Source organism: Carlito syrichta, unplaced genomic scaffold (assembly GCF_000164805.1).
Source record: "Carlito syrichta isolate Samal-C Ts95f unplaced genomic scaffold, Tarsius_syrichta-2.0.1 Scaffold303113, whole genome shotgun sequence".
Lineage (NCBI taxonomy): Eukaryota > Metazoa > Chordata > Mammalia > Primates > Tarsiidae > Carlito > Carlito syrichta.
This window is the reverse complement of record NW_007247209.1, coordinates 639,035-654,199: the sequence shown is the minus strand read 5'-3', so window position 1 is coordinate 654,199 and position 15,165 is coordinate 639,035. Positions and strand designations below refer to the sequence as shown.

At 46.6% G+C, this 15,165-nt stretch overlaps 1 protein-coding gene across 2 annotated transcripts in view; it reads left to right on the top strand.

Annotated features, from left to right (window-relative positions):
• The first annotated feature begins 1,292 nt into the window (after positions 1-1,292).
• UBE2F (ubiquitin conjugating enzyme E2 F (putative)) overlaps positions 1,293-15,165 on the top strand; it is a 68,160-nt gene continuing 54,287 nt past the window's right edge. The window contains exons 1-2 of one of the 2 annotated variants that reach the window (XM_008057726.2): positions 1,293-1,414; positions 4,969-5,102. In XM_008057726.2, coding sequence (XP_008055917.1) covers positions 4,985-5,102 — 118 coding nt within the window. In that variant the 5' untranslated portion in view covers positions 1,293-1,414; positions 4,969-4,984. Of the gene's footprint in view, positions 1,415-4,968; positions 5,103-15,165 lie in introns of those variants that run through there. The other variant, XM_021712168.1, reaches the window with a different exon arrangement.

Below are 15,165 nucleotides of genomic sequence, written 5' to 3'. Positions count from 1 at the left end.
CCGTGCCGAGCGTGGCGCGGACCCGACCCGGTTCACGCCCCTCGTCGCGGGAGCTGCTGTCTGCCTTGTCCCGAGGAAGCGGGGCGTGGAGCGCCTGACCAAGGTCACCGGCCCCGACGTGGCCGGTGGAAGCGGGACTTGGGCTCCTGGTGGCTTTAGGAGTCGCGCTAGGCCGTACGGAGCGGGAAAGGCGAGGAGTGACCGCTCCCGCCCGTCCACGTACCTGCCGCGGAGAGAGTAGGTACGGGCGCTCACCTACCACAGGGGGCGGCCGGGCTAGTTAGGAGATTTTACCACGGCGAAGGAGAAGCGAAGGAAAGGGCGTCTTGGAGCAGTCAGTACAGCGAAGTCTTGATTCCAGACCTGGCTCTGCTGGTGTGTAACCTTGGGTGTGGCCTTCCCCTCTCTGGGCTCAGTTTCCTCATCTGTCACAGAAGGGGATTGGGCCCGCCACTCTCTGCGTTCCCTCCCGCCCGAAACTGGGGTCAGGATGGGTTGGAGTAGCCAGAGAAGGCTTCTTGGAGGAGGAGACGTTGGAATCTAGGAAGGAGTCTCTTCGTCAGGAAGGGGTAGGATTAGGTGGTGAAGGGATGGCAAGCCTTTCAGACCTGAGTAACAGACTGAATTAGACGCTTCTGGAAATGAGCAGGGTGTTGTTGAGGCACTGTGAGGAGAATGGTCTGTTCACATGCCCTGCAGAGGATTCCTGGCTGGGGAGCATAGAGGTGGGAAAGATATTCTGACAGAAGTCCCCACAAGACTTGGTGATGTAGGGCTTGAGGGCCCCGGCTTGGACATACCTGCCTTTCAGGTAGTAGGTGGTGCCAGAGGGGGCAGTTTACTGCTGAAAATAAAAGGGGCTGAGTTCCAAAGATGGTGTCTTTGGGCCAGGAGTCCCCAGGCACTGGCATTCTGTAGAAGAGTAGGGTGTGGACTTTTTTGTGTCCTGATCCGGGCCTTTTTGGCTGAGGAAGTTGAGTGTCCCCTGGTGACCTTCAGTTCCATCTTTTATGCTTGAATTGGGACTTCTCCATGCAGGCGAATGAGTTCACCAGGCCCCCTGGTATCCCTGCACAAATGACATGACCTGGTTTTGCCACTGCACACAGGCAAGCTGTAAATATCATTTGATGAGTAAATATCACTTGATGATGAGACTAGTAAATAGCACACAAGAATCCTTTTCTTTGGACAGTCTGAAAGCAGGTTCCACCCAGAGGAGGAACTTAACTGGGCCAATTACAGCTTGTGGAATTTAGAGACTGAACGTGCTATTCAGAACAGCTGATGTATTACTGAAATGCTGCCTTAGTCAGAGTGTAATTTGCAGTAAAGGGGAAGTTTAGTTTTAAACCAGATCTTCAAGAGGCAAGGCATATTCAAGAAGGAAAAGAGAATTCTGAAACAACTGCAGGTATTCAGTTAACCTATTGACAGTTGGATTATTTTTGTTCAAATCCTTTCATAGATATTTCATTTTACAGCTATGGAACCATTCCCAGTTAGGCCTTTGGTTTATCCCTAAAGTGACTTGTGAATGATACAGATGATAGAGAAACAGATAGTCACTATATACTTAGATTTCTTAGACTGTTAGGAAAGTACCTTTTGTATTGTCTTCCATGGAAAACAAAACACTACACCTTGTACAACTCATGTCCTATGTATTGTGTTAAGGGCCACAAACTTGTTGAAAATAGCAAACCAACAATCTGATTCTTCCAATGGAATTGAGTATGGGGCATCCTCTGTCCACAAAGAAGACTTCAGTGTAGGGTGGGGGGGTATAAAGGCATTAAGTACAGACTGTGGGCTGGTGCTGCAGAAGAGTTGCTTGGTGGTGAACTTCTCTGGGTGTGAGTGAATACTCTTGCCAACCTCTCCGGAGCGGCTCCCTCCATGTATGTCCTTAGGGAGCTGGGTGTGGACCTGGTGCTTGCTTTTTTGTGGGACTCTTCATTATGACTTCCTTAGGGTACTGCCTGCTGAACTCCTTTACACACTTTGTGCTTTTATTTTTTACTTTTGCCCTATTTGCATTGCCGAGGTCAGCCAGAGGATGAAAACCTGGTGGTCCTTCTGTAGGGCAGCTGGTGCTTCCAGCTGATCCCTAAGCAATGAATACATATCTTGACCCATCGAAGGACTGATATACTCAAGTCTGGGAGCATGGCAGCGGACTTGACCAGGGAGGCAGACACTGCCCTGTGATCTAGATCTGCTTGAGGGCTTCCTTGCAAGATCATTCCAGGAGGAGGGCTGAAGCAGGAGATCCTGGCTCTAGATGGTGCTACTATCTCAGGTAGCTTGTGATTTCATCAACTGAACTAGTAGTTGCCATGTCCAGTAAAGATGTGTGTGTTCACTCTTATGGTCCATGCCCCTATGTGGGTCCATCTGAGTAGATGACAGCGTAGAGTGAGAAGAAAGAAACTACTATTGGTTTGTTTTCACATTTTTGTCACCATTATTGAGGTATAGTTGAAGTATACTGTATTACACATTTATTTAAAGTATGTAATTGATCAGTCTTGATATCTGTACATACCTCTAAAGCCATGACCACACTTAGGGTAAAAATATTTTCGGGAAGTAGTGTTTCTGTGGTAATTGCTTCTAGCAGCTGAGTGGTTGTGAACAACCCACCTTTTGGACCTCTGTTGTCTTATGGTAAAATGGAGTGGGAGTGGGAGTAGAAGTCCTTCCCAGATTTGCAATTCTAAGAACTTATGACCGCTTATGTGCAGGAGAAATTTGAAGCCTGTAGACCAGTGCTTCTTAGGGGTTTTAAGGGGTGTGTATGTCCATGTCCTCAGTATGGAAAAGACCAGGTACAGCGCAGAAGGTCATATTCAGTGTATTGTTTTCCTGATACAAACCATAGAAAATAAAATCTGACAGTCTTTAGGGCAGTATGAGAAACTATGTAAGAGACCTGGGTTAAAAATGGTTTAAAATACCAGCTAGGCATGGTGGCTCACACCTGTAATCCCAGCAATTTGGGAGACCAAGGTGGAAAGATTGCCTGATCCCAGGAGTTTGAGACCAGCCTAGGCAACATAGTGAGACCTTGTCTCTACAAAAGATAATAATAACAAAATTAGCCGGGCTTAGTGGTGTGTGTCTGTGGTCCCAACTACTTGTGAGGCTGAGGTGGAAGGATCACCTGAGCCCAGAAGGTCAAGGCTGTGGTGAGCTGGGATCAACTCCAGCCTGGGTGACAGAGACCTAGACTTAAAAAAAAAAAAGTTTTAAATACCAATGAGGAGAGGTGGATTCTTATATTTTGACTTTCAGGATCTTAGTCTCAGCAAAATTTCTGTGCTTAGGTCAAGCTTTACATATGGACTTTTAAAAGCATTATCTGTTGAAAACTATCAGAGTGGTAGTGAAAGAAAATGATATGAAAACAACAGGAAATTATAAGAATATTGATACTGATGACCAATTTTTGTTCTCAATTAAAAGAAGTTTCAGAGTCCCTCTCTGACCATAGTAATGTAAGCAAGAGTTAGGAGGAATATCAGATTAATAGCAGTATTAGAACCAGAAGGCGATTTTAGAGGATAATTATACCTATGAAAATTGGTGGCATCCTAATGTAGACTATGGACTTTGGGTGATAATAATATGTTTGTTTTTGTGTTTTTTGAGTCAGGATCTTACTCTGGTGCCCAGACTGGAGTGCAGTGGTATGATCATGGCTTACCACAGCCCCCATCTCCTAGGCTCAGGAGAGCCTTCCACCTCAGCCTCCCGAGTAGCAGGGATCACAGGCACATCCCATCTCTCCCAGCTAGTTTTTTTTTTTTTTTTTTAAGAGATGAGTCCTTGCTGTGTTTTCTAGGCCAGTCTCTAACTCCTGGGCTCAAGTAATCCTTTTACCTCGGCCTCCCAAAATGCTGGGATTATAGGCATGAGCCATCACGCCTGGCCAATAATGTATTTGTGTAGGTTCATTGATTGTAACAATTGTACTTTCTAGTGGGGGATGTTGATGATGGATAAGGCTGTGCATGTGTAGGGGCAGAGGATATATGGGAAATATCTATACCTTCCTCTTAATTTTGCTGTAAACTTAAAACTACTCTAAAAAATACTAAAATCTTAAAAAAAAAAAATCGGTGGCATTTCTTTAGCCCTTCCCCCAGGTAGTCAGGGGCATCACCTGTGTTTGGTCTTTATTGTCTTTCCCAGTAAACTTTCAGTTGGGAGACCTGAAACAGATGGACTGGAAGCAGCCGATGAAGAGAATCTAGTTTGGGGCATTCATTATAACTTAGTCTTGTTGTTTATGTTGCCAAAAAATGTAAATAAAGCACAATTTAAGTAAATGCCACACAACATGAATAAATGAGAAGATACTTCTTATTAAGGCTCTGTCCACACCTCCTTTGTTAAAGGAGGAAGAAAAGCCAAACATGTTACAGTGCTCCTCCTCCACCAGAGGCTGATGTTGCTCTCTCGGTTTGTGATGGATTGCTCGCTGGGGCCACGCACAGGGATGCATGATCCCTCCCAGCAGGGAAGGACAGACTTACCGGTGGACAGTGGTGGACCCACGTGGAGCCTATTGGCAGGAGATTGCTGGTTAAGAAACTATGGAGGCTTCCCTAGACCGTGTGTTCCATGGGAACGTTGTCACTTAATGGATACCCAGTGAGTGTTAAATGCATGACTCTCCTTTTTAAAAATATTTAATTTATACTTTAAAAAGTTAGACTTGGCCAGGCTCGGTGGCTCAGCCTATAATCCAGCACTTTGAGAGCACAAGGTAAATGGATTGCCTGAGCCCATGGATTCAAGACCAGCCTGGGCAACTTGGTGAGACCTCGTCTCTGCAATAAATAAAAAATTAGCCGGGCGTAGTAGTGTGCACCTGTAGTTCTGGCTATTTGGAAGGCCGAGGTGGAAGCGTCATTGTCTCAAGACCTGATCCATAACCCTGCTTTCATTGCTGTTTTTCAGGGTAAAGGCAGCAGTAATGCTAACGCTAGCAAGCAAACTGAAGCGTGATGACGGTCTCAAAGGGTCCCGGACGTCAGCCACAGCGTCCGACTCCACTCGGAGGGTTTCTGTGAGAGACAAGCTGCTTGTTAAAGGTAATAAGCATCACTGTGAGCTGTTTTCGTATCCTATAATAAAATGAAGTGTGACTGGAGGCCCTCTTGGTATATAAAGCAGCCTGTTGCTGAATGGAAATATTTATTTGAAAAGATGTCAAAATATAATTGCTTATCGCTTACAGTAGAAGGAGTTTTTACCATGCAGGCGATATAGGAGTGCTCAGGTCAAGGAGGTGGTATTAGAGACTGATGTGTCTTGTGCACTTAGAATATTCTTAGCAGGGTCTGCCAGAATGCTAGTAGAAAGACTAAGGTGCAGAGAGTTGGCAGGCCTAAGACTGCTTTCAGAACTGTCATTATCTTCCTCTCTTCCTGACTCTGCACCATAGCTTCTGTCTGTAAAGGGGAGCAAGTTGATTTAGTAATCTCTTAGGATCCTTTTCTGTTTTATTCAGGTCAAAGCCTAAGACAAGCGTTGTGCAAAACTAGTTCTCTTCACAGAATTAATAACATAAATAGTATCTTGGAGCTGTAGTCACTTCTGCCATCCATGTTGGTGAGAAAAGACTTCATCTTTAAGGAAGTGTTGATAAAAATGTATGAGAGTATGCGTGTACTGAATGCATTCATGTGTGCGAGTATAAATTTTGCATCTATTCGTTGAGCAAACTTGTACAGTTTTTAGATGCAAAATCAATTTTTTAGGGTCAGGAGGCCTACAAAAAATGAAGGAAAAACAGTTGCCGCCTTTAAGGAGATTATAATTTGTAGCACCTTTACCTTGTTTTATAACAAGTATTTACATTTCTTAAGTATGTAACAACTTGAGAACAAAGAAGGCTTGAGTAGTGTGTTAGAACTGCCTGTTTTCATTTCATATTAGGTAGACAGCATACTGCATTTGTATGTCCTGAAGGAATCTAACTGTCAGAGAGCTGCCGTGTATAAATGCACTGTGTTTGGCCTTCTCAGACACAAATCACTGCTAAACGGGGTAAGGAATGGGAATAGGAGGTTTCTGGGTTTGAGGAGACTTAACAGTGTATTTATTCTTTCCCTGCCCCTGAACTTTGACTTAACTTTGGGTTATCCAGCCTGACGGATAATTAGTTAAAAGTGGAATAAGAATTGTTTTACACGTCTAGGCACTAGGTCCAGTGGAACACTAGATTGTAGTCAGAGTCTGTTATAGTGCTGGAGAGTTTACCCTGTGAGAATCAGAGGGTGGGCCAGGCATTTGAGTCTTTTTCTCAGATTCTGACTTTAAGGGTCCCATTTGCAATGGAAGCTAGGAGCCAAGCAAACCAGGAAAAGGGATTTGGGGTGTGTTGTTGAAGTGCTTGGAGTGGAGAGTGTTTTTAGCACCTGGGGAGTTCCAGTGAGGAGGGCCTGGACGTCAGCTAAAGAGGTGTAGATAGAAGCTGATAATTAGACTGTCCATCTTTACCCAATAATTGTCGTGGTTAATAGCAGCTTTTGTATACTGAGCACTTAGGACCAGGCCCTCTTCTGGGCACCGTCTTAGTTCATTTGTGCTGCTATAACAAAATACTATAGACTGGCAAACAACAGAAATTTGTTTCTCACAGTTCTGGAGGCTATGGAGTCTAAGATCAAGGTGCTAATGGGACTGGTGTCTGGTAAGCGTTGTTCTCTTTCTTTCTTTTTTTTAAGTTGGAGTCTCACTCTGTCTCCCAGGCTGGAGGGCAGTGGCACGCTCCTGGCCACCACAGCCTCGACCTGCTGGGCTCCGGCGATCCTTCCGCCTCAGCCTTCCAAATAGTTGGAACTACAGGCACACACTGCCACACCCGGCTAGTTTTTGATTTATTGTAGAGATGAGGTCTCACCAAGTTGCCCAGGCGGGTCTCGAACCTGCGGGCTCAGGCAATCCACTCAAGATGGCATATTGTTGTTGCATCCTCTGGAGGGAAGGAATGTAATGTCCTTACATGGCAGAAGAGGTGGAAGGCAAAAAGGGCCTAAACTAGTTTTATTCAGCCTTTTTATAAGGCACTAATCTGGTCAGGTGCAGTGGCTCACACCTGTAATCCCAGCACTTTGGGAGGCAGAGGCAAGAGGACTGCCTGAGCCCAAGGGTTTGAGAACAGCCTGGGCCACATGTTGAGACCTCATCTCTACAGTTAAAAAAATTAGCTGGATGTAGTGGTGTGTAGCTGTGGTTCCAGCTACTTGGAAGACTGAGGTGGAAGGATCGCCTGAGCCCATCAGGTCAAGGCAGCGGTGACCGTGAATGTGCCACTGCACCCCAGCCTAGGTGACAGAGTGAGACTCTGACTCAAAAATAAATAAACAAACAAATAAATAAATAAGGCACTAATCCATTTGTAAGGGTGTAGCCCTCATGACTAAATCACTTCCCAAAAGCCCTACCTCTTAATACTGTCATAATGGGGATTAAGCCTCAATATGAGTTTTGAGCATTCAAACCAGTAGGCACTTTATCGGTAATTCTTGATAGATTCTTGCGAAACCTTGGCAAGTGATTGCTTCATTTTACTAGTAAAGAACTGATACTCGGAGAGTTTAAGAACTTTATGCAGGTTGCAGCTTTATTGCAGTAAGGTGGCTAGGCCCACACACTGGGGTAAGACAGACTCCAGGGGAGCAGATGAAGCAAGTGGGAACCAAAGGAGCAGAACAGAGTGCAAATTCACAGAAAAGATAGTTCAGGGAGGCTCTGCATCTCCTACACATCTCCTGCCCTGCCAGGGATTCAACTGGGAGCTCTCAGATGTTCCAGGGCCTGATGAAGCCCAGTAAAGCCAACTGAGGCTCACCAAACTGGACTTCCCTCCAGCTCTAAGGACAGGAAATATCTTTGACTGGGTTGACAGGGCCCAACTAAGATTTTTTTGATCTTGTGAGACCCATTAAGGGGAGGTGCAAAACCAACTGCTGAGCCCACCATTTCCATCTTTCCCAGGCATTGGTGATGATCAAGTTTCAGGGTCCAGAGCACTTGCAATTAATGGCAGTAGAGCTCAGTGTAACACCCTTCTCTCTGCCTGTTCCCTCCATCTGTCTCTGGGCTGCTGGACCAGGCTGGATGGGCTGAGTGGTGAGTAGTTTGGATTTGGGGTGGTGGGGATTGGATAAAGAAAGGGTGGGCCTGACCTGGGTGAGGAGGCTGCGAACACAGAGGATGTAAAGAATGCTCTGATGGTTGATGGTTGCTTGGTCTGCACCTAGAGTGCCCCTTTGTTTAGCTTGTCCTTTGGGCCACTTGTTGAACCTGTGGCAATCTGGATATGGTAGCCTTCTATCCTGTGGGGAGTTATGAGGGTGGAATTGGTGCTATGGATGCCAGTGATTCCATGACTCTTGATGAGGCATGTAGAGGGATGATAAGATGAGAATCATTTCCAGGTGAAGCCCCCTCTTGGGACTTTGAGAAAAGTAGGGTGTTCAAGTGCAGCAAGTTTGTTACAGATGGAATTGTCATCTTAGACTGTAATGTGAGAGGATATTATTCATGAGGATCCACAGACAGTAGAAAATTGTGTCAGTGTGTCTTTGAGATGTCATGTCGTAGGCTGAGTTCCTAAAAGGGGAGTTAGGGAGTTTGTCATGCTTGGAATGACAGCCCTGAGAGGAGGTGAGGGAAGCAGAAGCAGCCAGAGGGAGACTTGGGCACAAGGAAGGCCTCATGACAGCCTCTGCTCTGGAGCAAGTGTGACCCTTCAGACCTGTCCCCCGTCTAGCAGGATAGTTGGGCCTTCCTGCTTTGTACCCATCCGTAGGCAGTTGGGGGCTGTCCTAGGAGGGATGTGGTCCGGGTAGGTGTCTGTGCAGCCACAAAATCCCTGAAAGGGCTGATTGCCAAAGGCCATCTGCCCACAGCCCTCACTGACAGTGGCATCTGGCCCATCACCTTGGTGACTGTGATGTGGGCTCTGGCTTGGTATAGATGGCAATAGGGCTGAACTGATGGAAGGGGACGTGGGAGCTTGTCCCTAATGGAGAAGACCAATGGTGGCTGCATATCAGGCCCCTTGCTTTTCTTGGAATAGTGGACCCAGATCCGAAGGGTGATGGCAGGCTGGAGTTAGCTCTCCCTGCTCAACTCCAGGTCCTTGGAAACGATAGGTTTACCTTGGAGTGGCCAGCCAGGGAAGGCCTCTGTACATTGGCAAAGGCTCCCCTTTGACCACACCCACATTTTGTCAGGACCTCTGACCAGTTCTGAGGGTGTCCTGTGGGCTGGAGCTGGACCAATATGTTTAGCCACAGTTCCTGGAGGGTGTAGAACAATGAGTGTTTCTGGGCTGCCCTCTGGCCTAACTCCTGGGAACTGAAATCACCAAGGAGATAGAGTGTGAGATCTGTGCATTTGCTGTTGGGCTTGACTGGGGAGCCAGCTGTCATCAGTGTTGTGGGCATTCCCCTGGACCTGGGTTGGCCCAAGTCCTTCAAATTCTGAGTCTGAGGCTCCCCACTTCCCAAAAGCATCCCTTAGAGCAGAATTAATTGCTTCCTTGTCTGTCTGAAGTTTGGCACTGTTTTCATCTAACAGTTGAATGCCTGTCTGTCTTGCTGTTCTTTCCCTTGTCCACCCAACACACATTTTAGTGCCAGCCTACTGTTAGTGATGCCAGAGACCTCAAGGGGCTCCAGGTAGGCTGTCAGGAGCCTTTGCCTGTGTTAGTCTTTGTTAAATGTGAGGATTGGGAATTGAGCCAGTTCAGGGTTCGGGTCTGAAGTTAGGGGAGCTAGCAATAGCTGACTGTGTGTAGCCCATCCTGATCAGCTCCCACCCCCCAGGAGGTTACTAACCTGCTCTCATTTCAGCTGGTCAGGCCAAGGGCTGAGGCTGGGGCAGAGCTCTGGAGCTCTGTGCCCCAAGCCCATCCTAGAGAGCAGAAGGGCCTGGCTGCCCACCTGCCTGTACTTTCCAGCATCTAGGGTGCAGGGGCTTCACTATGTGAGGGCTTCTGTTTCTGTCTGAGCAGTCCAGTCGTGGGTGGAGCCCCTCACCGTCCTATATCACGTTTGCCACATGTCTCTATTCCAATGTTTCTGGAAGAGTGGGAGAAATAGAATCATTTATTGTTCTCCAGAACTGCTCTCTCCAGCTAGTCTCAGCCCAGGGTTTGGCTTGCCACGTTGTCAGGGTAGTCTCAGCAGTTAGCAACATGTGAAACCGGGAGGTTACATGCCATGATACATCTTTTTAAACTAGAGCAGTGGCCCAGAGGGAAGAATCCTCCAAACATGGAGGTAAGGCAGTTGGCCACAGGCCAACCTTTACATGCTTTGTTGGAGGATTAAATAACCAGTGAAGCTGCCCAGGGACACTCTGCAGCCCCTTAGATACTGCATACTTCGGTGGTCAGGGAGGGCCCGTGGAAGCTGTAGACAAGGGCTCAAGTTGATGTCATCTGCATTCATGTTGAAAGTAGATGTCATGAGGCCTTGGGGCTCCGTTCTTAGTGACACCAGGCTCAGCCACAAGGGCTCTGACTGTTTCTTAGGGTTTCATCCTTGCTCCCCCAGAGTGTGGAGGGGACAGTGAGTGCTCTGGGTCTGCACTCTGCAGTGTGAGACCTCCGCTGTGGTGGTGCTCTCTCTGAAGGGGCTGATGTCAGTGTGTGGTCAGGTGTCTCCCATATGGAACACTGGGAGTGCAAAAGAGGTAGGATTTGAGAATTGTGTTTTTTGTTTTTGTTTCTGTTTTTTGAGTCAGGGTCTTACTCTGTCACCCAGGCTGGAATATAGTGGCACGATCCTGGCTCACTGCAGCCTTTATCTCCTGGGCTTAGCCTATATCACCTTGGCCTCCCAAGTAGCTGGTACTACAGGTGTGTACCACCATGCCCAGCTAATTTGGGGGGTATTTTTTTTGTAGTGACAAGATCTCACTGTGTTGGCCAGGCTGAGGATTTTAATGCATAAAGATGGAGGGAAGCTAAGACAAGTTCTAGTTTGAGAAATTTTATTGGCTCCGGTGGAAAGAAGTAACCAGGTTTTCTGGGAAGTAGCTGCCGTCTCTGCCTGGGTTGAAAGGGCTCAGCTGCTCTGCTTGGTGCTGTCTGATGAGGCTTGGAGCTGGCTCTTGCCAAGAATCATCTGCATCTATGACTGGCCTTTTGTCTTATCTTAGGCTGCTATAACAAAGAACCATAGACTGGGTGGCCTAAACAACAGGCATTTATTTCTCGCAGTTCTGAAGGCTGGAAGTCCAAAATCAAGTTCCTGGTGAGGGCGCTCTTCCTGGCTTGCAGATGGCCTCCTCCACATGAGAGAGAGAGAGGGAGCTCTGGTGCCCCTTCCTTTTCTTACAAGGGTACTAATCCCATCATGAGACCCCCCTCCCCATTACTTAATCTAAATCTAATTACCTTCCAAAGGCCCCCACTTCCAATACTATGACATTGGGGGTTAGAGCTTCAACATGTGCATGTGTGTGGGGACACAAATTCAGTGCACAGCATCTTTGGAATGCCTTCTCTGTTCCCAGCTACATGAGGAAAAAGGCTCCTGGCGTCTCAGAGGATACTCACAGTGGGGGCACTGCCACCCTGCAGGCAAGTACGCTTATGTGCTCCCATTTCCTGAACACCCCATGTATGCCCAGCCCAGTGCCAGGTGCTGAACTCATAGGGCTGGGGCAGACTGTACAGGCTCTGCCCATGAAGAGGGCTGGAGGCAAGTAGCAAAGAACCTGTGTTATGAGCGCCCAGGTCAAGAGGAGGTGAGTATGTGTCATGATGGGGTGGGGGGCGTGGGGGCATTGCTGTGATCAGGTGGATTTCACAATCTGATATTTTAGTGCAGTCATGCTTCAAGTAGACCCTGTGGTTTGATCTTTACTTAGGAAGGAAAAGAGTCTCATTTCTCAGAAGGAAGTTGTGTAGCCACGGAATTGTGCAACGTGCCAGCTAGGTGCCTCCCAGAAGTGCTGGACCACAGCATGGTAGAGGTGTTAGCAGCTTGAAGCAGGCGAGACTTCAGCAGTTTATAAATAGCTGTAATTTCTTGTTACCTTACAGGTGAATTAGTGTCCTTTGGGTGGTGAGGATTTGCAGGGAAGGGCTGCTGTTTTGCCAAGAGGTCTCTAAGCTTGCAGAGCAATTGGCTTGTTTCTTTGGTCGTAGACTTGTACATTGACTCCAAGGAGATAACTATTGATGCTAATGAACTGTTATTTGCCATCATTTGAAGTGCAGAAAAGCTACTTGTCATCTGTGACAACTCTCTCCCTGAGAGGAGCATTGCAAGAGCATGCTTGGCTTATTTTATATTCTACCCTGGGCTGAATGAAAATGCCAAGCATCTTTATTGAAATTCTGTGCCTCTGGATTGAGTTCTTTGTTTGCACTGGCTCTTGGTCCAGGAGCCTACAGGGGTCCTGGCTGTGGTGGGGTCATTGGCAGACTGGGTCAGAGGGCTCGCCTTAGCCCCATCTTCCTTCCCTAAGTGAATTATACTGACCATGCAAGTGCAGACATAACTCAGCTTGCAATTAAATTCTGACTACAATGTGGAGTTATTTTGCTTTCCTTAGAGTAGAACTTTGTATTCAATTCATCTGTGTGTGTAATACTGTGTGCACATATTTTAGTATGACAAATGGTCTACATCTATATACTATACCTGGTGCTATGGTATGAATGTTTGTGTCCCCCCAAATTCATGTGTGGAAAGCTAATCATCAGTGTGGTGATATTAGGAGGTAGGACTTTTGGAAGGTGATTACTTCATGAGGGCAAAGCTCTCACAGATGGGATTGCTGTCCTTTTAAAAAGAACCTTCAGAGAGCCACTTTGCCCTTTCTACCCCATGAGAACACAGCAAAAAGATCACTATCTCTGAACCTCTTGCCTTCCAGCCTCCGGAACTGTGAGAAATATGTTTCTGTCCTATATAAGCCACCCATTTGAGTTATTTTTATTATACAGTGAATAGATTAGACACCTGGGAGAATTAAAAAATTTCAGAAGCCTTCTGATGTAATTTGTCTGATATAGGACTGGGCATCAGAATTTTTAAAAGCTCAGCTGGTACTAGATTATGTTGATAGATACAGAACTCCAAAGTTTACTAAAAATCACTGAATCAGCCGGTTGTGGTTGCTCACGCCTTTAAATTCCAGCACTTTGGAAGGCAGAGGCGAGAGGACCACCTGAGCGCAGGGGTTCAAGACCAGCCTGGGCAACTTGGCAAGACCTCATCTCTACAATAAATAAAAAAATTAGCTGGATGTGGTGGCAAATGCCTGTAGTTCCAGCTACTTGGAATATTGAAATGGAAGAATCACTTGAACCCAGCAGGTCGAGGCTGCAGTGGCTGTGAGCATGCCACTGCACTCTAGCCTGGGCGACAGAGTGAGACTCTAACTCAAAAAAAGAAAATCACTGAATCATTTATTTAAAATCGGTCTGTTTTATAGTATGTAAATGGTTCCTCAACAAAGCTACTGAAAAAAATCAAACCAGCGCAACACTCCCCAAATGATCTACAGTGAAGCATCCAGCGTCCCCTTGGCTGTTGCTCTGCTGGTCCTTGCATGCCTCTTGCTCCCAAATCCCCATCCAGTAGGAGAAGGGACTAGCTCCATTGCTCCTTCCTTCCCACTCCTCTCGCCCCCACCACATCACAGTCTTTAGCACTGGTCAGTGGCCTTGCTCTTCCTCCAAGCCCAGATCTCACCTCTCCCCTGTCCTTTGGCACTAGACTGTCCTCTTGAACCTTTTACTTCTGTCATGTTGACCCCTCCACTTGAGATCCACACTTGCTTACCATGTCCTCTGGGCCTATTTTTAAATTTCATTAGATAAAGCTGGACAATAAGAACTATTATAACTATAGCAGAGTAGTTCCTCTACTTGGGTGGCTTGGGCCATCACCACACAGTGAAGCCAGGGAAAGCTAGGTTCAGGTGGTCAGCACGACTATCTCACAAGAAAGGCCCTCAAGAACAGCTTCTTGTAAATTCTTATCAACAAAAATATAAATAATAGTCGAGTAAAATGTTAGTATTTGCTTTAAGAACATATAGTTTAATTATATGGGTAATATTTGTTTAAAAATGATCACTATGAACAACTCATTTGTTCTTCGCTTGTAGAGTGAGAGTCCTGGGTGAGCTGTTGAAGCTGAGTGGGGACCTGGCCCCTCTGGTCCCATGTGGCTGGCCTTCGGGGGTCAAGGCTGTGTTGTCTTCCTCAGCCCTCTGCCTTCCCCACACACCCTGCTCGAAGGAAGGGCAAGAACTGGCCAGTCAGAAGGACAAAGCTAAACATCAGTAGGCATTATATGAATAATGGTGTGAGCCTTTTGTAGGATCATTATCATTATGTTTTGTTAAGTGAACATTTTTATTTTATTTATTTTTGTTTATTTTTTATTTTTCTATTTCTTGAGGAGAGTCTCACTCTGTTGCTCAGGCTGGAGTGCAGTGGCATGCTCATGGCCACTGCAGCCTTGACCTGCTGGGCTCAGGCGATCCTTCCACCTCAGCCTTCCAAGTAGCTGGAACTACAGGCGTGTGCTGCCATGACTGGCTTATTTTTTGATTTACTGTAGAGACAAGGTTTCACCAAGTTGCCCAGGCTGGTTTCAAATCCCTGAACTCAGGCAATCCTCTTGCCTTAGTCTCCCAAAGTGCTGGGATTACAGGCTTGAGCCACCACATCCAGCCATTTTTATTTTTTATATATTTAAATTTTTTTTACCAACTATGTAACAGGAAAATAAGTGAATATTTTTAAAGGTATGTGTCACCACACAAGACTGCTAAGACGATAGATCCCCAGACTTGCATTTAGTCACAGAACTTTTTCCATTTCCTATCACAGCAAGAGGATGATGAACTGTTCTTCCTCTTCTCCCCACACCCAGCTCCATTGAAGAGATTTGCCCTTTTCCTTAGTGTGAGAAAACTGATAGCTAGAACATGGCCTGCAACCCTCTGGACCCCTGAGGGAGCAGCTGAGGGTCCCCTCTCTTTGCCTAGCTCCTCCTCTCCTCACTCCACTTTGTGGGACGACTTTTCCATATACCTGGGCCTTGTAGCTACTGCATTTAATTGGCAAGATACCTGGTCATTTTACATAAATAGCTGGTATCAGAGGCC